This window comes from Porites lutea, chromosome 11 (assembly GCF_958299795.1).
Source record: "Porites lutea chromosome 11, jaPorLute2.1, whole genome shotgun sequence".
Lineage (NCBI taxonomy): Eukaryota > Metazoa > Cnidaria > Anthozoa > Scleractinia > Poritidae > Porites > Porites lutea.
The window spans coordinates 18857561-18883812 of record NC_133211.1 but is presented as its reverse complement, the minus strand read 5'-3'; the positions used below and the strand labels follow the sequence as shown (position 1 = coordinate 18883812).

Genomic DNA, 26252 nt, shown 5'->3' with positions numbered 1-26252 from the left:
CTAAGTGCTTTTTTATTTTGCAGTTACCTCGATCGCTATCACTCTACTGAGAGCTATACGTCTGCATAACAGGGAAAAGTTTTGCGATGGAAAGCATTTACGAAAATTAGATCTGGGCATGAAGTAAAAGATGATGCGAATTTCACTTATTTTGATCAAAATAGCTCTCAAGATACTTCAGCGCTTGATAAGGCTGATGATTTTAGCGTGAGCATGTTTTGGCCACAGAGGAGGATTTTTAATTAGTAAATCTATTAATGAATAAAGTTTCTGCACAGTTTTTGTAGCTCATTTGAAGGCAAACAAGCTAGAGAAAGACTAAACTACAAATAAATGTTCTGAAAATTTTCAGCAGGGTGATTTACTGAGGGGTAATTACCGTTGAATACAAATACCCCACAGGCAAATATAAGAATTGTTACCCCAGCTCTTGCACGCGAAAAACATGAACAATTCTATTATCTTTCCTTTTTTGCCAGTTTGGTTTTTACGATCTATGTTCGTTGAACGACAATATCGTCATATCTTTTTTCATTCTATGTTTTAACCCTTTAAACCCTAATATCAAAATTTAAATCCTCATTTGTTGTCCCTATATGTTTTCAATAGAAGTTGTGGGGAGAACTTGTTGAAGTATCAATTAAATTCATCTTGTGTGATCCTGTCCTCAATTCTCATGACCACTGTGTTTTATAAAGCAGTGATAATACAAGGAGAAATTTGACACTGATCACTCTTAGGGCTAAAGGGTTAAAACTCATCACCCTTTTACTCTAAACCTTGAGCTTGGGCCACTCGCGCATTTTCAACTTATCTTGCAACGAACCTCAATTTCACATTTAAGGAACCGCCGCATACTAATGAGTAAAATCTTTTGTGAATCTGTTGGGATCACATGGATAGTTTGACTTTTCACACCGCCGTTTAAGTAGCTTCATGTCGTTTATACAAGGTGGTTTGCCGTCTGTTTCCTAGATGAAATCTTGTGCGGAAGGCTTGGATCTCTGCCGCCGGAATAAGTTCACGAATGCACGATATGTTGAATAGCCATTGGCTGTTTGAAATTTTAGCTTATTATCATTATAATAATAGTAATAATAATAACAAAAATGATAATTTTGAATAATAATAATAATAATAATAATAATAATAATAATAATAATAAATTATTGATTTATTATTGATCCAAGTGTAATATAAAATGAACGGCAGCGTGGATGATTTTCGAATTTGGGGTTTTTACATTTCTTAATTCGTCTGTTTTGAAACTCGAACAGGAAAATTGACCCTTTCATTAATTCCGCACCAATCCCGCTGAGCATCTCTATGTTTAAGAGTGGCAAATTTTGATTAAAAGCTTTCAAATCGGTTTGTGATCTGATTTTAGAAAAAGGAGATGGAGAAAAGTTCTTTACCGTAATTTGTCTGCCTTTACGATGGCAGGTAGTAGTGACAAAATGGTAATAAATAAGAAAACTAGGTTAGAAAAATTCCCTAGAAACACCGGCAGTCGTTTAACTTCATGGCAAAATATCGATAAGATACACTGAAAAGTTAAGGCATTACTTGAGAATAGAGAACCACCCAAAAGACAATTCTTTTTCCTGGTTACAGTATTTGTTTTCTTGTGCAGGATACAACGCTTTTTTAAAGTAATAAATAATATAACAAACAATGACAAGTTCTGACAAAAGGCGTCACATTTACCTACGATGCCCACACTGAACCTCGACAGTCAATTGCTGTATTCGATTCAAGGAATCCTAAAAATTAAGTGCAGTTCACTGATTAATTTAATTTTCAAGGTAAGTCTTGTAGGTAGATGTCATTTTATAGTACTTACAGTTCATCCAAATATTCTTCTACACTATCTGGTTCTAGGTTAGTATTCACCATTGGCCTCTTTGTTGCTTAAAATAAGTCTTTAAAATAGTCGTTTTCTTAATGGATCAGTTCTCCCAAAGGTGTTTATCTCCAGTTTTGTTCTATAAAACAACTCAAATGCACAATAGGCAGCGTATACTTTACAAAAGCAGGGGCCGATTTTAATTAATTTGAATCACAGTTTATAGGGGGATAAGTTAAATATGCTCTAAATGCCGTCTTTTCAAATTAGAAATAACTGTAGTCCTTGACATGATTTAGCTTGTTTCTGCGTTATTCTACTTTTCTATGATGCTTGTGAATTTGCAAAAATTAAAACACACACTGTTAAAAGTTATGCGATTCTTTGTAAGTGCCAGACGTCGTAAGTCATTGGGCATCTTTCTTTTGACAATTCTTTACATAGAGAACGGGTAGGCTTGTCTGGTTTAAGGTTATTAAATCTGCAAACGTTTGAAAATACGTGTTCGAAAAAAATAATCCAAGCCTTTCAAGTGTGCCTATTGTAATTCCGTTTTAATTTATTAACATTCATGTACTCTGCACGCTAAATGTCTATTCAAGTACGGTCCACAGCCTTTGAGTCCCTTTGGTCAAACTGATTCAGTTTGATGAACACTGATCACGACAAATTCTCCTGACCGTTGTATTCTCCTTCTTTTGCCAGAGTAAGTAAACTGACGGGACACCAGGAAACCAAAGCAGTTAAAAAACATGGCTATATCCTCTTATGAGCTTCATGGAGAGAGACCGCTTTATGCATATTATGGATCGTCTATGTTTATCATACTGACCTTGGGTCTCCTTGGCAACTCACTGACACTGATTATCTTGTTTCATCCTCACCACCGGAAAAAACGCATGACAAGTATGATGGTGAACTTGTGTGCCGCAGGTATTTCAATCAAGATATCAATTATCAAATAGAGTGCTAGATATATCTAGCCAGATTTATGAAAACCGCACTAGCTGGCTCCTCGAAGCCTCACAGCTTAAACAGACTCAACTAAAGTGTGCGAATATTCTCATGATGAATATTCTGGTCCGTTTTGAGACATGTTTTCAAAAATTCGGCTAGATATGAAAGAACAGACTGAGGGAATGCGGTATAGGCCGGCCCCTTAAGGCCTCGGTAGCTTTCTAACAAGAACTCTAACTATAGCCAGCCAAAACGAATCTACAGTGAAATTTGGCAGGATTTTTGCGACAATTCTTCGGTGGATTCTGGATTCCACGTCGTGGATTCCAGATTCCAGGAACTGTATTCCCGATTTTTTCAGTGGAACGTGGATTCCGGATTCCTGAATTCGGATTCCCTTACATTGGGCGAAACTGTGACAAAACACTAATGTCAGGGGCACCCAACGACAGTTTCCTCCTACATACATTGAAAACACTTTTTAAGCTATCCAGAGTACTTTTAGATCTTTAGAAATGCTTCATAAGCGCGCTATAAAATTTGTATCTGTTGTTTGGTCATCCTAGGGGAACTTGAGTCTTTTCGAAATTTCAAGGGCTTCAGTATTATTTTTCCGGAAAATTTTAGATGCATTTTAACGTATGTTACGAAAGAGAGAATTTTTCTGATTCCTCTCTTCAACACATTTTTGAATCAGAAAATTTTAGTGTCCTTTTTTCTACGAAAAGTAGCCTAACCTGGGGAGTGAAATGTTAAAAATGAAACTTGTACATGAATGGAACGGTCATCAAGAAATTTTTAGCCGTTCTCGAGTAATAGAAAATTCAAGGTAATATTTGTTTTCTCCGAACAGATATTTTAAAGAAAACAGTCGTTGGGTGCCCCTGTGATGTTAAAAGGTTGAACGTAAGGCTACCATTAACCTATTGAGGTACCTTTTATTATCTGCAGATCTTCTTGTGTGCCTACTAGGTTACACTGTAGCTGTCAGCTACAACACGGCAGATTTTGCCAACACTGGCGAAGCACCAGCGCTCTGCTTTTGGTTGGCCATTATAAACTGTGTCACGGGTCTGGCTTCCATCGCTTCCCTGACTACCATGGCAGTCCTGAGTTATCTGGGCATCGCGAGAAACGAGTTTTCACAGCAGAACAGAATGAGCCGTAAACTTGAGGCCTTACTTATTTCAGGTGGGTAAGAGGAGTTGTGATAGGAAATTTAGTCAAACGCAACCACCACGACCTATAGCCAGACTGCAAGCAGTCTCTTTTGCTCGAAAATCTGTGATCGAGGCCGAAATTTGAGTATGCGAGCGGCGAAGCCGCGAACAGCGAGTTGTGTGGGCGTCACCGCCGCTCGTATTAGACTCCTGCATATCGTGCTCGCTCACAGAATTTTGAGCAAAGGAGAGACTTCTTGCTTTCTAGGAACTAGCGAAAACTAAATGTAACGGCTTAAACCATTTATGAAAGGGTTAAAGAATAGAGCAAACACAAAAGATGCCAAAAAATGGGCAAAATTAAAGGCAATTAAAACGGATTACAACTTGGATTATTGAAAACTGCCCCGCTCGGCCCATTACAGTTTTTCGAAGTTTATCTCTCTTATTTGCAACTTTAAGAATAGAGCTTGGAGTACATAAGTATTGTCTGTCATGAGGCCATTATTTTGTCATCTACAAGAAATTTCCTTGCAAAACTAGTATCACAGCGAGCGCACTAGTGTGAGAAATAAGCGAAAAAAATAAAAAATAAAATCATTTTGCTGTGACACACCAAAATGAAAAAGAAAAACAGCGTCTCACCGAGCCTTAAGTATCACCAAGAGACATGCAGTACCCTGGACTTCGCTTGCTGGTAATCAAAAGTATTTCTAAGCGACATTCGAGCATTTATTGACCCTTTCAAAAACTTTCCCGCCAGGCCTTTTTCAGCACAATCGTGTTTTCATCGTTTTTAACTTAAGTCAGAAAAACGACCAAGAAGTACATACCGCAATTACAATATAGTAACACAATCTTTTTTAAATTTTTGGTTTTAAAAGGGACTTGGATATACGCGATCATGCTGACAATACCTCCAGCGTTTGGCTGGAACAGATTCATTCCCATTCCCTCGAGAATTAGCTGCCACCCAGATTGGTATTCGTCAAAACTGTCTGATCAGGCTTACATCATATACCTGACTCTGTTTGGCTTCTTTATCCCTCTGGTAGTCATCATTTTCAGCTTTACAGGAATTTACAGGTATTCAACTTTTTTGCTTGCTTTTTTACTTTAAATGCGTGTGGAATTTAATCAGTCTTACTAAACCTAGGAACTTGGCACAGTGAGGAAAAACTCATCCAAGTAACTGTGAGTTGAACCTTTTCCGGATCATTTTACGTTGCTCTGAAACTGCCCATCTACCCCTCCCATAAACCAACGTTAACACTTAGTTCTTACTTAGGGCAAAATGTTGGTTTAGGGGAGAGGTAGGTGGGCAGTTTCCCAGAAACGTAAAATGGGGCGAGTAAAACACCGAAAATATCGTTCCTCGTTGTTCCTCGGTCTTTCTTTGCTCCGAAACTACAAGGAAACGCTTGACACGCAGGCTAGAGAAGGACTACTTTCAACCCATTTTCCTCAAAATTCAACATTGTTGGGGGTAGTAGAGGGGAGGTCACTAGGTCTACTAATATCACTGGAGAGGTCCCAAGACTTTGACTTCCAGTTTAATTCCTTTCAGCGAGGTCTTACTAAAAAATTACAGGGTGTATGCAATCTGGTGTTTAGTTAAATCATTTGTTTCACTGTTACCTATCTGCCTGTTATTTCAGAGTGCGTACTGAAGTGTCAAAGCGACAGGGATAATCGAAAGGGGGCAAAAAATAAAATTAAAAAAAATCCCCAGGGCTTTTAACGAAACTTAACAAAAACACATGGACCAAAAAGTAATCACCAAAAGTCCCACGACGGATAACTGAGCCTTAAAAAGTTATCGTAAAGGAGTAAATGATAATTATAACACGCAAAGAAAACGAAATTTGAATCATTTCGGTTGTCCATTCATCATATCACATGAATTTTTCTTTTCCTCGTCTGGCAATCTAGAACTACGCGCAAGCAGTACGCACGAGGTACGACACCAATCTTCAGATTCTTTTGAATACCCAAAAAATCCTAACTGTTATGAAGGCACTCAAGAAAATGTTTGCCAAATGATCATACTTGGACTCGCCAATCCTTAGATTATCCCTGTCACTTTAACTCCGGAGCGGGGACTTGTGACGCGCCTCGTGGCGCTAAAGAGGAGGTGAGGCCTTAGCTTTAAGTTTGACTGCTTTCAAACTTTGCCTAACAACTCCCAGCAACACGCAACAACATGCAACAGTGTGGGCAAACAGACGCCACAAGTAACATCTAACAATGTTGCGTCCGTTTGCACGGGGCTTTACTCATATAAGACGTTACTGGCTCATTGAAATTGAGAAATTACTCAGTCAATCTCGCATAGAAATGATGTTGGTTTCAAGTAATATTCAAGAAAGAATTCCAAAAAGGTATCAATAAACTTTCATTTAATGATGATAAGGCTTTTTTCTATTATCTGTTTGTTTAGTTTCTTTTGATGCAACACTGGAAGTATTTGCTATGAATTTGACAGGAAACATCGGGTTCAGCTGCGCTGCAGTCAGCGTTAAGACACATAAATCACTACTTTCTATTTATCATTAAATAATAATGTTAACCCTAAAAGTATCGACCAAGTCTTATGTGTTTTGAAGCCTTTAGGGGAGAGCAACATTCTCTGTGATAGATACCAAGACTTGGCTGCAACAAGTACAAATTGATCGTTTCCAAACCCTCTGTGATGTTTCGAGATCCCACGGAAGTACTGGAGTAGAGCGAATTAAACGGGCTGTACAAATAGGTGCTGCTCTTGTAGATTTTGACTCGGTACTCATCTTTTAAAGACGTGAGACTCACTCCGGCCTACGAAGAGCCGTAACTTGTTATTTATTTGAAAATTTGTTTCATTTTTTTCTTTACATCTGGTTGCGGACGACAAGAGGAACCCGCAATCCTAATCGCCAGGTTGTTTTTACGCATGCAATCAATCAATCAATCAATCATTTATTTTAACACGTTGCGTCAAAGAGCTAAAAAAACTCGTTCAAAATACGAACGTGTATAAGTAAAATCTATAATAATCACAACTATATAATATTATTCAATTTTAAAAATAACTCAAAAAATAGATACATATAAAAAACTTGGTATTAAAAACATAAAAGATAAAAAGGTAAGACCGACTAAAAAGCCACATACTAAAAACGTGACTAGGAAAACTATAATACTCGTTCTAAAAACAGTTGAAAGCTACAATCGTGCACTATAAGACACGTGGCATGAATGTAGCCAGCATTCGTTTGGACTTCCACTAGAAAAGAATGGATTGCAAGAACGCAATTTGATCACTCGCGTTTGAACCTAGTCTATCACTCGTAATCTAATCACGCGTGTTTTGACTATCTATCACTTGAAACTTGCTCAAAGCAGAGTAGCGTTGGAGCAAAAGCGTTTTGACCTTCCATCAGTGTCGCGCGCACTCCGTAACTTTTAGTTATTACTAGGAAGTAGTTAAATAAGTACTACTTAAGTTTTATATTGTCAGGTATATCAAGAACACCTCCGTGCCTCAGGGAATGGCGGATGAATCGGCACAGGAAAGGCAAAGAAGAAGTATCAGGAAGACCCTCAAGATCGTTATTGCCATGACATTGGCTTTCTTCATCAGCTGGTTCCCATACGCTTTCTCCAGCTTGGTGGGTTCTGCACTTGGACACGAAAGTATCTCCCCCGCATATTCCATGATTCCAGAGCTGATGGCCAAAGCTTCCGTTGTCTACAACCCGATAATTTACGTGCTCCTCAACGCAAAGTTCCGGTTGACCTTGCTCAATATGCTCAGCTGCTCGTGGAATCGTGTTGGAGATAACAGCACTGACGATTCAGACCTTGATAACGGCTCCACATCGGGAGGACAGGAGATGTTCAGAAACGCAGTTGGTATGGGTCACGCAAGAGAGGCGTAGGAAGTAACAGGACCTGGAGTTGACAGGGCAGATTTTTTTTCTTTCTTAACTCTCGCACAAGCAAGCGATTTTAAGCCGGCTTTATTAGCGAGCGTGAGCACTGGCGAAGGCGGCGGTAGGAGGGACGCCCCTAAACAAGAGGTCTATGACGACTTTCTGTCTCGATTATATCACTACGTTTATACCACTATAACCATGGTTTTCAGGCCAGCACGGAAAATTATCTTAAAATGTCAAATTTAAAAAAAAATTCAGATTGTCACGGTTCGGAAAAATAAGAACAAAAACGTTAAATGGGTATAAGTACATTACTGGGAATAAAAAATGGCTATGAGGGTGGAAGTATGGGTTACTTTTTGAGATGCAGGGGTATAGAATGGTAAATTCGAGACTTCGCGAGACTGCGAAAATTTGGTTTCAAAATTTGAGATCGAGACTTTCCTTCGCGAGCCCGAGAGACAAAAACGCCAGTGGAAGCTGGCGGAGGCCCACCAATATACTGCTTTGTCTTGTTTTACTGTCTTAATCTACTGGTTCAGTTCGATAAACTTTACCCATGAACCCTGAAACATTCGACTCCTGAAGACCAAACGGAAAGAAAAAATAACAAATCCGAGACTCCGAGACCCGTCAGCAAAAAAATACGAGACTTTGAGATCCTATAAAACACGCTAACCTTCCTAGATTTCGAGATGGGGCCAAAATTTGCCGAGACCTACGTTTTTCGAGGTACCTTTCTATACTACGTGATGCTGAAGCCGTAATATAATAGCTTTATGATGAGATATAAATTATCTATACGTTATGTATTTTTCTTTTCTCTCCTGCTATTTAAAGAGTGTGAAATGTAACCACACTTGCAGAATTGAATGCAGTTTCTGGAGAACGTTAACCTGCATGCGCGGTAGTCATTATTTTTGTATTTAACTCACCGTGTATTTTAGCCGTTCCAAACAAAAAGAGCTGGAATAATTTATAGAATTCCGGAAAATAGTTTTTGCTGCCTTGACACTGTCATCACTGGAAATGTTAATGTCAAATAATCATTAGGTGAAATTGAAGTTACTGGTCTAAAGAGCAGCTCCCATGTTTCCGTTGAAAATAGAGTGGCAAAAAACTTTTAGCTAGAATTAGAGTGTTGATAAATTACTAAACAATGATTCGGAAATTAAAGGGGGGATTAAACTAATAAGAAACGGAGGTGAATAATTATTTAGTTCCCCACAGGGGAAAATTTCAGCTGTATGAAAACTGAGAAAACTGTTTAGGGTACTTTAAAATGTTATGAAATATATCCAAAACTCCAGCCATACTGCCACCCTCTACCCTGCGAAAATTGGTTTCTCCAGGCCGGACGCTACGCTACGAGCAACCGTTTGCCTCTTTGATCGAGCCGCCGTCCAGCACCAGGTAAAAGCTGTTTAAAACAAAGTTCAAGTGCATTTGCTTGTATACATGTAACTGCTGCCTTAACGCGAGCCTGCTGTGAATTTGCGCTCTTTCAGTCAGTTAACAACTTACTTTGTCCGCAAATGAAGGCGAACCCTCCAGGAGTTGAATTCCTAGGGACCATATCCAAGTTCGGGAAAAAGAAACATGCAAAATTTCGTCGTTGCTTGTTTACGTTCTTCGCAAAAGGCGAAATTAGGCATTTTCACGACGTAATTGTGCAAAACGGCAAAGAACTGTACAAAAAATGTGTGATTGGCGTGCAAAGTTGTTTTTTTGCTTGTTAAACCGATGGTTTTTTGTTTGTTTGTTTTAAAGTCCCTTATGTTTCCTACGAAACAAGAGGAAGTGATGTCATTTTACGTTTTGACGTAGGCGTCACGTGGACGCGCATGCTCGATAGAAAAGCAAAAGGTTGCTCGAAGAATTTGCTCGCAGTGGAGGGAAGCGTCCGGCTGGGGATACCACTGCTCGCAGGGTAGCCACCCCCTCACACGTGTGCAGAAGTGATACCCGGAAAGTTAAGGTTGCAAGATTGTTAAGATCAGCTCTTGAAAAAAATTTGGACTAGTTTGAGAGTTAGTAATATATCATAGTTAAATTAATGATGATGTTGTTGTTGTTGTTGATGATGATGATGATGAAGATGATGATGATGATGATGATGATGATGATGATGATGAGTAAAGGCGTTCTTTTTAACGATGTTCATGGATTTTATCCAACTGGTCTTTGTAAAACGTTTTAAAACAAAAGAAAATATGAAGCTTCCATTGTCAGTTAATTGTTCAGCATAACTGCAAGACTATTACAATGAGCTACTTCTGCAGGAGTTTTTTTCACTAAATGAAAATGACTACTGCTTCTTCTTCTTCTATTCTCTTAAAATTTACTACTAAGTTATTTTAAAATTGCTATCAACAAAAACATTAATCAGAAGTAGTAATAGTTACTTGATAAGACGCATCAAAGGAGTACGATCTTTGGTGTGTTCCTTTGTTTTGCATTATCATTAAATACCGAGTAAAGCTGTGTGCATGCTTGTAAAACACACACGATTGAAATAGTAAAGACTGGCTTGTTATCATTCCAGCCTCCATCCAGTTTTTTCCGTCAGTGAGAAGTTTTTGTCTTGTTCAGTTTCTTTATTCTTTCTGTTTATGTTTCTTTATGAACCAAAAGAAAGTGCGGACATTGTCTAGTTAGGCGATTTAACCGGATGACTCTTACGCATGCGTGAAAACCATATGGGATAGGGATTTATACTGTTCACACAACGGTGATTCGGCGCGGTTTCTGTAACTGGAGCGCCGCGCCGATCTTGGAATTGGATCGTCACATATCGGCCTAGCCTGAGAAAATAGTCGACACTATTCGCGATCCCACCACTGGTTTCCCTGCGAAATGATGTCTGGGAAACGAACGCAGAAATGTCCATACTTATGACGCGTCACAACCCAGATCTGACAAGTGCTTCGGATTGGCTGAAGCAAATTTCCCTGGCTACACGACCAATTAGAGGCACTACTCCGATCTGGGTAGTGGCAAGTTATCATTATGGAATTTCCGCGCTCGTTTCTCGAACGTCATTTCGCGGGGAAACCAAAGGTGGCCAGCTTTCTGTGTCAGTGTAACAGGGTGAACAGCTGCCTTTCCTTTAGTAGCTAAATGTAATTCTAGAAAAAGATGAGAGAGCAATTGCCTTTTGACCTTGAAAAAATGGTTTCCGTAAATGTTCTTTTTTTGTTTTATTAGCCGCCGTAAAGCCGGCAACAAACAAAGTTGGGTGAATACTGACTTCTCATTGGATAAGATTACGCAGGAATCACGCCAGACACGAGTTGCGTCATTTTCTGCAAACAAGTTTGCCTTGAGGCGGTAAAACTCGGAACATGTACAGATTTCGTTGCAAAAAGTAGAACAACTTTCTATTTCTGCAACAACTTTTCGGAACCTGCAACAACCTGATTTGTTGCACGACATGTTTGATTGTGGGTGGTAAAACGCGCTACATCGCTTTTCAACTCGTTTTACAGCAATGCTGCAAAACAAGTTGGAGGTTTTTGTTACCCGTACTTTAAGTCAAATGTCATTTTGAAAATTGAAGGGAGACGGGAACGTATTCTAGGGGGAAGGAAGGTTCACTTTTTTGCCAGTTCTTTGCAAATTAAAAGGAGCGGGTGTTTATTCCAGGGAGGGGTTTGTTAGGGCTTGGAGGTTATTCAATTGTAGAAAATACGATTGCTTAGCGATAAACGGTGACTGGGGACGGGTAAGAATGGGTTGTTACACGCGGCTTAATTATGTCTATGCTACCTTAGGGGTTTTGCAGTTGTAGCCTCGCTCACCTTAGCATTAAATTTGCCAAACTTTCGGTTCATTGCTTTACAATCGAGCTCCAGTTTTTTGCACTTCGTGAAACTTCGCCTACCGAAAGTATTACAGCACATTTCAACAGCAAATTATATTTGCCTTTCTAGCTTGTACTTCGGTCAATATTTCTGATCTTGCATTCACCCTGCTCCAGAGGTCTCATAAACCACGCGAACGCTTCCTAAGCTTCCTTTGCGCGTTGCGCTCCCTTACCGCTATCGCAGTTTCGCCGCGAACAAGTTATCAGAGGGAATAGGAATATATAATAAGAAAAAAAAACCTTTGGCATCCAAGCTATCTTGCATTTGGCCTGAGGCGCTATGTACAAAAAAGAGTCACGCGGCTCAAAGTTAAAATCAACATACCTGCGGCTGTGATGACTTTTAAATGACCAAAGTTGTTTATAATATAAGTGGACACAGCACTTAAGATTCTTCCACTTGCAACCAGATTGAAAATGAGTGGAATCAATTAACTCGGGAGTTTCGGGATATCAAATGAAATGCACTCCTGCATGATACCGTATGATATATTTTGTGTCACAAATAAGGATTTCACGATGGATTTAAACTTTAAAGTTCCGCCTGGCCTCATTCGCGTTTTTCAGCGAGTAATCTTATGTGGCCTGGAGAACGTACTATATCAGATTTTAGCATCAGAAATAAGATGTATAACTGAGATACAGAGATAACAGAAAAGAAGGGAAAGTTTTTAAACAGCCAATTCAAATCGCTTTCAAAAACTATCCATAGAATAAAAGGTTGACCAATGATCAAAGGAAGTCATCAACTTCTCATCGCTCTTCTTGGCGCACAGTGTTTTTTTGTTCTTTTTTTAGCAAATTATATAACGGGAAAACAGCTGAAGAACGACAAAAATTAATTGTTGTGTAATTACACGTAGTTGTGTTTCTTCTCCTGGCCTGGTAGCCATGGACACAAAAATGTCGTTAAAGGATATTTTAATGAATTAGTTTCCCATTTCCTGCGGCGTGCAGCACACGTCAATATCTATGCGTCTCGAAACTTCTTCTGTATATACACTCTCCTTCAGTGAAAGTCACAAACGTTGGGAACATGCAGCAATTAATTCCCTAAGACGACTTGATTGATAATGGCTGATGATTCGAACAAAAGAACAAGCGGCACATTGTCGCTTTTTCTTACTGTTCGTTTCGTTTCTGGAGTTTTCCTTGGAATACTGGCAACTCTTACGATCGTTGCAAACATCTCTCTTTTGGTAACGCTTTGGAACAAAAGGACACGAACCTTTAAGACGCCTGCGAACTTCTTTGTTCTTGGTATTGCTGTGGCTGACTTAATAACAGGAATGGTAGTCGAGCCGGCGTTTTCAATCTGTTATATGAGCAATGACTTGAACAAATGTAAGGTGGAAATCGTAGAAATAATTCAGTACCTACCGCGAATGTTCATCAACTGCTCGTTTCTGATTGTACTCCTTCAGTCTTGGAGCCATTTCCTCGCCATAATTCGTCCACACTTCTACAAACGTTTCCTGACCAAAATGCGGGTGATAGCAAAAGTAACTGGAGTATTTATGTACACGACAGGTTTTTCTTTTCTTCAGTTCGCGGGTATTTCTCATCACCTTCTTCTCATGATTGACGTTTATTTACACGCGACTTCCATTCCAGTGATCCTGATGGTGGCTTACGTATCCATGTTGGTTAATCTTCGCGCGCACATGCGCAGAAGGGATGCATTTTTTACACGTGGTCGATGTGACGTTGTCAGCGGTACTCTAGAAAATCCTACCAGCACGATTATTATAGAAGATAGCGTGGAACGTCAATTTATTCGCATGAATCTGTGCTTAACAGTAGTTTTGCTCACTTGCACGCTTCCCTCCATTGTTGTAATGCACATTGCTCTAAATGCGGCAGATGCCAGTTTTAAACAGCAAACAAATTTGGCCGTGGCGCAAAATATAGCTGAAGACATTTTATTTATCAAGTTTGCCCTAGATCCGTTCATTTTTACCTGGAATTTTCAGAAAATGGGAAACATGTGGAGGTCTATCTCTTTGAGCAGGAATTCAAGTCCAGCACTCACAAGACATAAAAGACTTGAAGCAACTTGCATTGAAGCAACCTCTTTCCCAGGTTCTCTCTCCTACCCGTCTCGCTCCGAAGGGCGGGTAGGAGAGACCCCTGGGAACGAGGTTGGCTTTGAAGACGAGTCTAAAGGATTTAAATAGCGTTTACCCCCGAGGAGGGAGGGGGTACTAAGCTATAGTACTAGGGTAGTATCCAACTTTTTACCTTCTAGGTCTATGATGAGGTTTCAGTATTGATCTTTTAGGCTATGTTCACACTATGCCGGATAACTTTTCGTGTCGGCACGAAATCGCCGTTCTCATGTGTGTACAGGAGCCCTATCCGGTAATGGTTTTCGCGCCGGCGCAAAAGCTATCCGTTATTGTACGATTGTACGCATGTGTGAACAAAGCCTTTGTTACTACTCAGATGGGGCGGCTTAATGCTCGGATGTAACTTTTCGTTATGTGCAATATATATTGAAAAATAACTGTTTTGATCCTAATAACGAGTCATTTTAAATGTGCCGGTGAATTTCCGGCTATAATTAACAACAAGGGTGAAAAAAAAAAACGGTTCACGACACTAATTCGCACTTTCCGAGAGATTTCATTACTTTCGCTTTTTTTACGTGATTGTGAGTGCCGGAATGAAGATGTTAGAAAAGAAATTAATGTCACTTCTGATTGTTTATTACATCATGTTTGAAGAAAGAAACAATTATAGTTTTTCGGTCTTGTAGTAAGACATGACGGGATGGGAAAAAGAGTGTTGGAAACCTAGAGACATTCCTCAGCCAGAAGTACATAGGAGGGAGACCAATAACATCTCAAAACCTTCAGAGACAGCTAAAAATGTAAACTGAAAGTTGGATCTAAACTTCTGATTTCTTATTGCAGTAATTACGAAGGTAACTGGGTGTCTAGGGTGTTGTTTATGGTAATTTTGTTGGATTGTTTGAAGGGATATGTATTCACAGCAGATCAGTTACCGCCTCCTGGATATACTGGAACTCGCTTTGAGGTCGTTAATGATGTTGCCGTTACTTTGGAACATCATTAGCCTTTGAAGGTGATGAAATATAATGCTTTTGGGAGAAAAAAGCTGAGACTGACACCTTTTAGGGACTTATTTACAGCTCTTTATTCATACAATGAGTGCAATATAGTAAACCATAATTCGTGTGAAAGTTTAAATAATAAATGACAATAAAACCTAATGTTACATGAATATTTTAACGCCATGAGGGAGCTCTGAGTTTGATGCAAATCCGATCCTTTTTGACCTCGTACTGAAAAACATATTTCAAGATCTCCTTCGTGTTTGTCATCATTATGTGTCGCGGTCTGTATTATAACGGTCGAATACTTTGTCATCTTCCCTTGAGTCTTTGGCCACCGCATTCACCTTACGAAAACGACCTTCCATGAACCGTTTGCGCTGAAGCATCAGTTTGTATGATGACGGCAAAGAATTCTGAAAGATAACAGTTAAAGGAATATTTTACTATTCAATTCCGCATTCAAACAGTCTGTACTTTTTTCATGATAAGATAATTTTCAGCAGTTTGCTGACCTAGGGTGAACATTTTCCCTTTTGTTGCAAAAAACGTTAACTACAGAACTTAGATAGCCTCTGTCCAGCCGCTGATTCTGATCCTTAACTAAACATTGAAAATCAAGTTGAAGTAGTTGCTATTATGGCTTTTGTGGGTGTAGAAAACTTAGCCAACAGCAAAAAACATTCTCACTGTTCAATGTGCGAAGTATTCAGTTCTTTGCCAGATGCCACCAGAAGTTCTAGGGATTCTATTCCCTTCAGTGTATAAGACCAAAACCGCAACATGTAGCGATTTTTTAAATTATTTTCTTGCATCATGGTAGGGGATTATTTTAAAGTTGACCATTATTAAGATAATAATGACCTCAAAACACAGAAATTGGGTATAACTCAATGGTGATTATTTCTTAGAATGACTCGTTATTTTTTAATTCAAAAGTTTATAATCAAAACACTCACAATCCCTATAAACACGGAGATATCCCGGTTTACTATTCCATTTTTTGTTGATTGACCAAATTCAGATGAATACAATTTCCTTCTTAATCAACAGATAAGGTTTCAATAGCTTTGATAACATCAAACTTAAACGTTTTTATATAATACTTAAAATTATGCCCTTATCGAAGAAGAGGTTCAGTTATGACACTGAATAAAGTGCATGAACATGAAAGACTTCAAGATTTATCTCCTTTATTAAAAAGATCAACATGAAGTTATTTAATTTCCTTACCGAGTCTGGCATTTGGTCACGGCCACCCAAGCGAAATCTGCGAGAGCCCGCACTGTATGTCAACTGACCCATGCTTTCTCCAAGAAACAGAACGACATACATAAGTACAACGAGACTTTTCATGGTTTTCATGGTCACTTACGACTGGAACTCTTCTATTAGCGAGTTGTGGAGTTCTGGCTGAAATTGTGGTCTTTTAATACTCCGCGGGCTTCTCTATTGTTAGTAAAAAATGCTGAATGCTGAATTGTCTTTTAATGACATCATAGCGATAAAACAAGGCATGCTTTTAGTTTTACTTCAGTCCCACTTACTATCGAACCTAATGGATGTGCTAATTAAAATGTTTTCAAAGAGATAATAACATAGAAGATACAATGATATTTTCTGGTGGAATTTGTTTTCCATCCTTTTCAGCTTTTTGTATACTATTTTGCACCTTTTGCAATTATAATTTTTACCTTGTAACACTTGGGCGACTGTGGTAAGTTCCCCAATGTAATTACCTTAAGTCCACCTTCCTATTCAATCACGAAATTCAAGGCAATTAAATAGAATAGAATACTACATCTTTTTTTTATTCTCCTAGAGGTTTGGAATTCTAATCTTTCTTTATTTCTTATTCTTTAGTGCACTTTTTTTTTTTTTTTTTTAGATCTTTAATTGTAAGGCGCATTTGAAAACTGTATAGTTGAATTTGCGCGGTATAAATAAATGTTATTATTATTACTTTGGATATCACTGACTTCAAAAATTTTTGTGAAAATCAGAGTGTTTACAAAAAACAACAACAACAAAAAAACAACTAGATCGGGGTGTACCACCCTACAAACGGTGTTGTAACTTTTCGTTGTAACTTGCGTCGTGAAAATCTATATATCCATCTTTTAATTTTCCAATTCTTAAACTTCCCATTTTCCTTTACTTTTTCCTTTAAATTTTCTGTTAAGTGACTACGAAGCTCTTTACTTTTCATGACAATAATATTTGATTTCTCTCAAGGGTTATTTAGAGTAAAGGTTTAAAAAAAAGTCTACTGTCTTGGAATACGTATAGCTAATTGCATGCCGCACAGGATTTTGAAGTTTCAATAAAATATTAATTTCACAGCTACTTTTCTAAAAGATGAGACGAAAGCCTGCTACTAAACAGTACATCAAGTATTTTGAATGGAAGGGTGAAAACGTTTCATGATATGCAGTAGAACAACTATAAACATATAGTGGTTTTAATTGTTATTTGATTATTTTAAAAAACCTAACCCACACAATTGATAAGTGCTAACAAATACTTTCTGTTTCATTTATTCTAATTTGCAGCATAGGTGGTTTTAATACTATAGACATCATTTGTCGCCTATTTTTGAATTTAATACAAAGCAAATCACGTTTTGGAAATGGAGAAAACTATTTGTATGAATTCTTTCAATAAAGACTGAATCTGAGTTGAGACAAGGAAGGCGGAGCCGGGAAACTGGGCCGGGTTTGAGTCCCCCTTTTCTTTACGAAAAAAATAGGAGACTTACTGAGAGGAGAGTCCCCTCAACCTCCCCATTTCACTGAAGTCACTAATTAGCATTCCCTCCCCCCCCCCCCCCGTCTTAATCCCTCTCGCGACGAACTTGGAAATATGTTGCGACGTTTTTAAGAGATCAAGTATCAAGTAATTTTGCTTGTTTCAATGCCATGATAATGATTTTACGAAATATACGGTACAGAATAGGTGACTGATTTGAGTGAAAAGAGGACGTTGACATGAACAAGACAAAGTGTCAGAAAAGCTTTTTAAAGATAATTCATGCACTTATGTCTTGCTTAAGTATCAAAGCTCGGACAAAGTAAACTTCCTAAGTTTTTGTTCGTTTGACCCATCAAAAGCTACTTCTTACAGTTAGTAGAAAATTTTCTCCGTCAGTGCTTAAAAACTCGACGATTTTAACGCAGAAAGTAAAACGGCGCCAGAAAAGACCGCGGTGGAGGCAGAACTGAAGATTATGTTTCCTGTGTTTCCGCGCATGAAAAGGAAAGAAGAAAGTGGTGATAAATAACAAGTTGGTTGAAAATCGTTATCTCAATAAGTGTATTATGGAAAATTTTTTTAAGTTCAGGGTCTTTTTGACAATTTTGAGCTTCCCCAAGGTCGGTTTTTGCAACGCATAAAATTGTCTAACTTGAGAAAACCTCAAAGTATTATTCGGTTAAAATACAAATCGAAAAACACAGAAGAGGATAATGTATTATAAAATATTGGGGATGGTATAGGATGGTTCATGTTGACAATGTCTTGAAGCAAAAAAATTTAGGCTGAATCTTTCGAGATGACGATAAGTGACGTTTGAGTGAGACATAATGATTCAATGGAGACTTCCGCATGGACCCCATTTTTTCTGCTTGAGTCATTAACTAATGTATAGCACGTTTAAATATACATTTTTTATTCACAAAAAATGCAATATACGATTTCCATCATTTTTCTGGGCACTCTTTTGTTTAACAAAAATGCATTGCAAGTAGTATATTATACCTGTGGCCTTCAAAACGACATTTGAACCTCTCTGTGGGTACCTGTAGACGTCGTTTTCTTCGCGCATTTTCCATCAAATCGTCAGGTTTTTAAACGAAGTCGTCGCATATCGAGAATTGTTTTGCGTGGTCAAACACTTCTAGCGAGCTCGAGCAACCTTCGACGACCACAACGGAAACGAGAAAATACTAATAAAAAAAATAGGTTCAGTAAGAAAAACAAAAACTCTGAATTTGCAGCACCCTTTTTGGCAGATTTCTTTACCGTTTAGCACGAATGAAGCAGTCGAACTTGATCGGAATGGCAATGTGATCGTCGCTTTAATCGATATCTCTAAGATCGCCGTTTGATTAATAGCGATCGTCTTGATTCCGTCGGAAATAATCAAACAGAGTCTCACGTTTCTCCCTACCTATAATTTTATTAGGCATAGGGAAGTCGCTACAAAGAGTAACAAATACTCTATATGCATGAAAAAGTTTTATCTGATTTTCAATGAGAAATATCAACCATTTCAGAAAAATAATCACGTGATATATCACGTGATAATTGAAAACTTTATAAATATGAGGCCATGAAGTCTTTGTGTCTGCCCGATATCGAACAAAATTAACGCCAGTATTTTTCTCAGGAACTCAGAGGAGAGTGAAAGTGTCAGGCTAGCAAAAGAAATGAAGACTGCAACGTAGAATGACTCTTAAATATGGGAATTGCGAAGTCATCCCTGATTTCCAAAACCTTAACTTAAAACAAGGAAGGTGGGTGGAGAAAATTAATCACCAGAGATCAGACCGCCTACTTACCCAATTCGACGCTATTAAAGTGCTTGACTACCTTTACCTTGAACTTCCTCGAAAACATATTTTCCGGCGCCAATAAAACTGTGTAAAGCACCCTTACAAAAACATATCGTTGCAAGTCAATGCAAGTTCAAAACTACCTTGCGTTTGACTTGACGCAACTCTTGCTTCCTTTGATATGGAAATTTCTCTTGGCATTACTTGAGTAGCGTATAATTTTTTTTCTAATCTTTTTTAACGAGATTTGTACAACTAATTACTCTCGCTTGGTTTCTGGGAAAGTTGAAGAATTTTACCTCCAACTGTAAGATATTGCAAAGAGAACAAAAACGTTTCCCCACAATTGTAAAGACGGCTATTCAGCGGTTTGTTTCTCAAAACTCATTTCGAAAAAAAGAAATGTCCAATTTGTGAGTCGGTGTAAATGGGTTTAACAATCATGGTTGATCTTTTTAGCTAAACGAGTTATTTGGAATATTTATTTGCAAAAAAAATATTTTGTAAGAATTATATGACAACAAAACCTTTTTCCACCCCAATTCTAATTGCTCTAATACAGAACTTGTTTGTTCGTTGTACAAATCTGATAAAACTAGGAAAATCTTTACTGTTTTCATTGCACAAGATTTTCACTGAGACTTATTTTGTATCTGATTATATTCTCGTTTTTGTTGTCGTTGTCGTTTGATGAAGCAAAAAATAGAAGACTTTTTTTTCAGGGAGAAAAAGCAGTGTCTCTATAGATACTCTTAAAAACAAAAAGCTCTCTTCAGTTATTAGGAAGACTATCATATACTTCCCCGTTTGCATTTTGTTTGTCCGAAGGCGGATCAAAATAGTTGGAATATTCCTTTTCTGGTCTCAATGCAGTGTAGGTGGAGTATACAGAAAAGGTAATGAGCTTTCGGTACACTGTGGGTACAAGATCTCAAACACAATTGCCAAAGCGACATGCGGCTGGCTCGGAAATTAATTTAAAGGGCGCGTTCACAACAAAAAGTTAATGGATCTGATAGATATCACCGCCCTGTTGGCGGTTGTGTAGAATCGTGTAGGATGTCATCATTAATTCATTAATACCTCTGTTTTGGTGATATTTGCTAACCGTTGCCTCTAGTCATCTCAAAGATCGCGGCTATGTGAATCCCGGTCAAGGCTAATTTTTTTTATCCTGACTTTGGTCGATAATAACATTTACGTCAGTGAATTGACTTTTTATTAATCATATATTCACAGTCGAAAGGTAGCTTTCAGTGCTACATTTGAATAAAAGAATTAGCTTACCGTGATAAAAGTATTTTAAAAGTTCCTGCGTCGGCAGGGAATAAACCTAGTCAGAACAATATAAGGTTAATCAGCTGACCTGATAACCCTTGGATATCCAGGCGGAATTCTCAGAACATGGGTTTCAAAACTAAAAGATTGCAAGCGCTTATTCTTGGTACGCTTGAGCCAGGGACGGCCGACTTGAAGAGCGACCGCTGAGTTATTCAATCTTCAGTTCTTTTAATACCTTTTTATATATAAATTTCCTCAAGCGCGACTCATGCAGGGGCACCTAACTGACTTACTCAATAGTCTTATTTTTTTAACAGTGAATGATAACTATCTTGCATCTTACACCCGGAAAAGCTAACATTCTTGGAAAATATACGCCCTGGGTATTTTTCATTAGATGAAATATTAATTAACACCATTTAAGAAATTTCCTTTAATCCCCTGCCTTAATCTGTACATCTTGAAAAGGCCTGAAAAAGCGGTATTTTCAAAGGATTTTGGTGCGGTGACACATAGTTTGTCATGATTTAGACTTGAACTTCATTGTACAAATTATGATCATTTATTGATTTAAATTTAAAACTGGCTCCTTTTTATCACCCAACTGAAAAATTCGCGGTTAACCCAAATTTTCTTAATTTTTAGATTTATTAGTCATTGCTAAAATCCACCTCCATGCATATTTCGAACCCTTCCAAATAAAAAAAGCTCTCGTGATGATGGTCAGCGAGTTTTAAAAGTTCAAAACAAAATGAGTGAGCTAGACCTCAACCAGTAATGCTAACAGTTGACTTCAAAGCATAATGAAATGTGGCGATACAACCTTACTATTGGACTTGCTGTATTTTGGGGGTTCTTTAGACTGTTGTCAGTTGTTAATGTTGTTGTTGTTGTTGTTTTGTGATGGTCGTTCAATGAAATCTCGCTAAATCCTGGAGATCGACTGCAAATAAACTAAGTCAACTGCAATGCGTGGTTTGTCTTGCCCAATTGCGAAATATAATAGTACAGTGCGAACTACACCCGAAATGATGCTGCTGAATATCAAATGTCTATTGGTTATAAGAAATATTAAAACCGGGTAAGCCGGCACGTGATGGCCGAGTTGTTTTCCCTCATGACGTATTCAAAGGACATTTCAAACACAAGCGTTCAATGGTACGTGATCCCGATAAGTTACTGAACTGTTATTCAACATCAAAGCAAAACCAATTAGCTGTTCAGTGATATTTGTGCGCCCTTGCTTAGTACCGAGTGCCCGGCGTAAGTAAAGTTTCTAAAGAGACTTACAATGACGTTGATTCTAAATTCAAGTTAAAGTCAAGCTGATAATTTTTAAATTAGAAAATGAGAAGACAAAACTGAATGTCCACCAAAATAATTCATACGGCATGCTTAATTTTGCAGTAATGTAGGAGCTGCTCGTAATGTGTTTCCTCACTGGTGGCAGAAAACAATAATTGAACACATCTTCATTGTTTATCATTATTTCCCATTGTTTCACGATTAGGGTATCGCCCTAATTTTGTGTAGACCGTGAACTGTAGACGACAATGAAAACGGAGGATCTTGTGCTACAAATTGACGTTTACAGTTTGCTGTTCAGCGTTTGCCGTAAACGTGTTTCTAAATCTCTCTATCATTCTCTTCCGCAGCTTTGAAGATTTCCTCCAAATAGATGTGGGAGGGGGCGAAGATTGTTTTTGTTAGCTCATGCTTAGCGTTCATGTGTCTCGTTCTCGCTCTGTGCATAACCTGATTAGTCCTAAAATGATTCTTGTTGTTCATTCATATTAGAACTCATACCAATCTTTAAAGTTTCTTGTTGTTTATTTGCATTTATCTAACTTTTATTTTCTAGTTGTTAACTTTTTATGCCTTTCTATCTGGGGCAGAACACTTTGGAAAAGTGGGTTCATCTTTGGACAGAATTGAACTGCCAGAGTGAGGGAAGGACGGACAACCAGAAAGTAATATGGGGGCGAGGTACAAAAAAAAATCATGCAAAGGAAAATTAACTGAAGAAATAAGAGAAACGTTAGCAAATAAAGTGGTTGCAGCCCAAAACTTCCCCACTTCAACCACGCCACAATTTTTCAAATGGAAGGCTACTAAAGTCGATTAGTTTTTTTAAGCAAATATTGTTTCGAGATGCAGTGATTAGTTGTCTTGTATGATTATAAATTTCATTACAAAAATTTCAATTCGTAGTTGCCTACACATTTTTTTCTTATTATTAATAATAATGTCTTTGCTTGAAAAGGGACAATCTTTATTTGGAGAGCAATCCAAATTCTAAAACGAAGATGTTTTATTACATATTATTATTTTTACTATATTTTCATTTTACATCTTTTGTTATTAACCAAACAACATTGGCGATATCACTACTCAAATCTTGTAGTTTGGATCATCATAAATTATGTACTCAGATCTTACAAGTTTTTTTTTTTTTAGTTCTCTGGATCTGATTTATTCTAAACGCTTAGGTTACATGAATGCCAACTGAGTTTTCGTCGAGTTTCTTCCGTCTTAAATACGCCGCTTGGTCCGAATGAAGCGTCTTTGCCCTTTGGATAATCGATCGGTGGATTAAAGCCTCTCTTTCAACTTCCTTCTAAAAACAAATCACACTTGTTAAAAAAACCCTGAAAATCTCAAAGATTTGACAAAATAGCCCGATCGAGAGAGCCACTGTCTCATGGCAAGGACATTTTTTCTTAACTGTACCACAAAACAGCTGCTTAGATCTTACTAAAAATATGTTAAACTATTTCAATCAATATTTTCTTTAATGTCACCACAACTGGGCGGGAAAGAGATATCAGAAATATAAAAGATTTGTGCAATTGATAATACCTTCAAAAGCGAAGAAAATTACGTGTAAATACAAGATTACGGCTTACAAAAAGAGTCAGTTCAAACTTTAAGAGGCAAAAAGTACCTAATACTATAAAATAGACTTTATCATACAGCAATTCATGAAATTAAACACCGGCGGAAATTGCAGTGAATAAAGATCACCATTTTTACACCTAGCGGAACCACTGACTTCCATTTCGGATGTTCTGTTTGGATGTCTAAAGGGAAGCCTGTTCTTTGTAACGATTTGTCAGGCAGACTACGAGCAGCGAAACTTGGACGCAAAAAAGTTTCGCCACAAAATTTTTCTACGTTTTACAACTCTGTGCGTTGCATCCTAGATAACTCTCGTGAAAGCGAAATCTGTAGGTTAACAGTTGAATGTATATTGTTGTTTTTTCAATGTTGGGGACCAAGACCTGTGCTCCGCGTTTAAAAACAACAAGCATTAAGTAGCGATAAAACTTACTTCGTTGGACGATCTTTTTCCGCCATTCCTAATATCTGACCACATAAGCTGTCCTTCTGAATTACAAATTGTACCAAGCAGATAAAGTAATGCCAGTTGGAGAAAAAGCAGGGGTAAACCTTTCATTTTAATTCCTTCTTGTCGTTGGAAATGTATGAAAGCACTCAAAAACCATCCAGTCGGCCAATAGTAGCTTGTAGAAACTTCAGAGTGCAATGAGAAAATATTTTAATTACAGCTCCTTTTTATATCACGTGTAACAAAAGTCCCACCCCCGGTGACGTACTTTACAGTGATAAAGGGCGAAACGTTTGTCCCTTTAGGAAAACAATTTGTCTGTTTGTGGGGGCGACCTAATTTAGATTCACATTCAAAGATTTGACTGGCAAGGTAGGAAACTAAAATTTTTGCAATTGGGTTAAAGGTGAGCATTAAATTCTAGACTAGTTACATTAAATGAACGTCAACTCCCCAAGATTACCTGACAGAAAACTCTGTTACGTCTTCAAGGGAATATGTTTTCAACTTATTTTGGCCGCATGAAATTAGAGGTTAATGGATATACACTTCCTATTTCCACAATGTTTGCATCCGCGCTTAAAATGATAGGTTATTTTTCTTTTGACCCAAAATTTGTTTCCTTTAAAAGCGTGTTTTTCGCCACTTTAAACCGGTGACAAAAAAAGGGGTGACGCAATTTTTTAAAATTTTTCAGTAAACGTTTCCAGCCTTTTTTTTTTTAGAAGGAACTGTATGTTCCTGAATGTTTTTTATGCATTTCATAAGCAAGTAAAAGGAAGCTTGGGTATCAAAAATATTGTACAAGGGCGCAAATGAAAACTAAAAATAAACTCAATTAAACATATATATTGAAAGGCTGATACCCAGTCAGTATTGCCACTCCATCTCAGTTTAATTTCAATGTTTTATGGGAGAATCTATTTGTTATAATATATTTTATTTTATCGTTTTTAAAGACAGTTAGCCACATGATGCATTAGGATTTACGAGAAGGAAATCGAAAGGAGAGAACGAAATATACGTACATCGTTAAAGAATGACTACTGACGAAAGAGCGTCAAGGTGATTTATCATTTGTATGGAAAGATTCTTCCGTTTATGCTTTCAGCAAATGAGTTCCGTTTTCGTACTAGAACATCCCCAAAATAACATAAGGAAGAATTAACATTATGTTTTGGATTTTTATTGAGTTTTGTATAGAATAAATGGTCGTTATGACTGCTTCTCTATGTACTCTAAAAGGATATGTAGCACACATTCTACTACTTTATTTGCCGAGTTTTTAGGTTTAATGGCCACCTGAATTTCTCAACCTTTCATTTAAGGTCTTGTCCTCTTTGGTTAATTAATTAGCTGACCCCGCGTGCAGTCTACTTTTTAGTATCCCGCCTGTAATCACACTTCGAAGAATTATCCTATTCAGGGAAACTGCACTGGTCTAAACAAAAATTACTCCGTCTGTTTGATTATCTGTAGTAAAATCGCTAATATTGCCACAGTGTCAACAACTGTTTCTTATTTCCTATTAAAAGAAACGGACATTTTCTACAATCACGTAATTCGTCGCCTTTTCTAGACGCAGTTTTTTAGATATGATTCTCCGCACGTACCTCAGGGACCGAGTAGGGGAGGGGCCAAGGGCCGTCTAGTCCCTCCTCCCCCCACTCCCTTGCTTCATTTTTCTGCGAAATAAAACATTGTGATTTTCTAAAGTTCTTTCGCTGAGGTATGTGTTCATTTTTTTAGCCTTCTTTTCTGTTCACCACAGAGAAAAAATAGAGAAGTGTAGGAAAAAGATGTACTGATTTTTGTGTTTGAGGCGATGGATTGTGCTGGAGTTTTCCGTGCGAATAAGTTTCACCAGACAAATTATTTTTTTGTTCGAAACTTTACACATAAAACTCAGGAGACATATCTGTTTGACGCAAGTGGTTATTTTATCATCTACCAGCAATTTCTTTGCTACCATTGCCTCACTTTGCAATAACGTCACAACCTCAAGTAAAAAAAATGTGACTAACGTTTACGTTTTTCTCCTCTGTCATTACCATGTCATTACCCCAACGGACCACTCACAAAACACGGGCTTTTTTCAGCGGGTTTAAAAGGTCACGTCTGTAAGTTGTAATGGGTTGATTTCGATTGATTTTGTTCATTTCTGTTTCGTGGTAATCGACAACTTTCTTTCTCGGAATTTATTGTTATTTTCCTGTCATCCGATTGGTCAACTTTGTCTTGGTAGCCCCGG

The 26252-nt window shown here is 37.9% G+C and overlaps 2 protein-coding genes and 1 long non-coding RNA gene across 3 annotated transcripts; 2 read left to right on the top strand and 1 right to left on the bottom strand.

The window, feature by feature from the left end:
• Nucleotides 1-1723: 1723 nt before the first annotated feature.
• On the top strand, nucleotides 1724-7918 carry LOC140952846 (pinopsin-like). The gene is made up of 5 exons (XM_073402299.1): nucleotides 1724-1805; nucleotides 2552-2779; nucleotides 3755-3994; nucleotides 4848-5049; nucleotides 7460-7918. The coding sequence occupies exons 2-5, from the start codon at nucleotides 2599-2601 to the stop codon at nucleotides 7878-7880; spliced, it is 1044 nt and encodes a 347-aa protein (XP_073258400.1). The 5' UTR covers nucleotides 1724-1805; nucleotides 2552-2598; the 3' UTR covers nucleotides 7881-7918.
• Nucleotides 7919-12815: 4897 nt separating this feature from the next.
• On the top strand, nucleotides 12816-13919 carry LOC140953300 (uncharacterized). Its single transcript, XM_073402795.1, has one exon. It carries the CDS (start codon nucleotides 12816-12818, stop codon nucleotides 13917-13919), a length of 1104 nt encoding a protein of 367 aa, XP_073258896.1.
• A 9204-nt stretch (nucleotides 13920-23123) lies between these two features.
• LOC140952653 (uncharacterized) lies at nucleotides 23124-24187 on the bottom strand. Its single transcript, XR_012167374.1, has 2 exons — nucleotides 23984-24187; nucleotides 23124-23269 (listed from the first exon to the last, which is right to left on the bottom strand). It is a non-coding gene; the product is annotated as an uncharacterized lncRNA (long non-coding RNA).
• Nucleotides 24188-26252: the final 2065 nt, after the last annotated feature.

Coding starts and splice junctions, on each gene's coding strand:
- LOC140952846 (XM_073402299.1), top strand. CDS start 2,599: ATGGCTATATCCTCTTATGAGCTTCATGGAGAGAGACCGCTTTATGCA. Junction 2,780..3,754: donor GGTGAACTTGTGTGCCGCAG/GTATTTCAATCA, acceptor TATTATCTGCAG/ATCTTCTTGTGTGCCTACTA. Junction 3,995..4,847: donor TGAGGCCTTACTTATTTCAG/GTGGGTAAGAGG, acceptor TGGTTTTAAAAG/GGACTTGGATATACGCGATC.
- LOC140953300 (XM_073402795.1), top strand. CDS start 12,816: ATGGCTGATGATTCGAACAAAAGAACAAGCGGCACATTGTCGCTTTTT.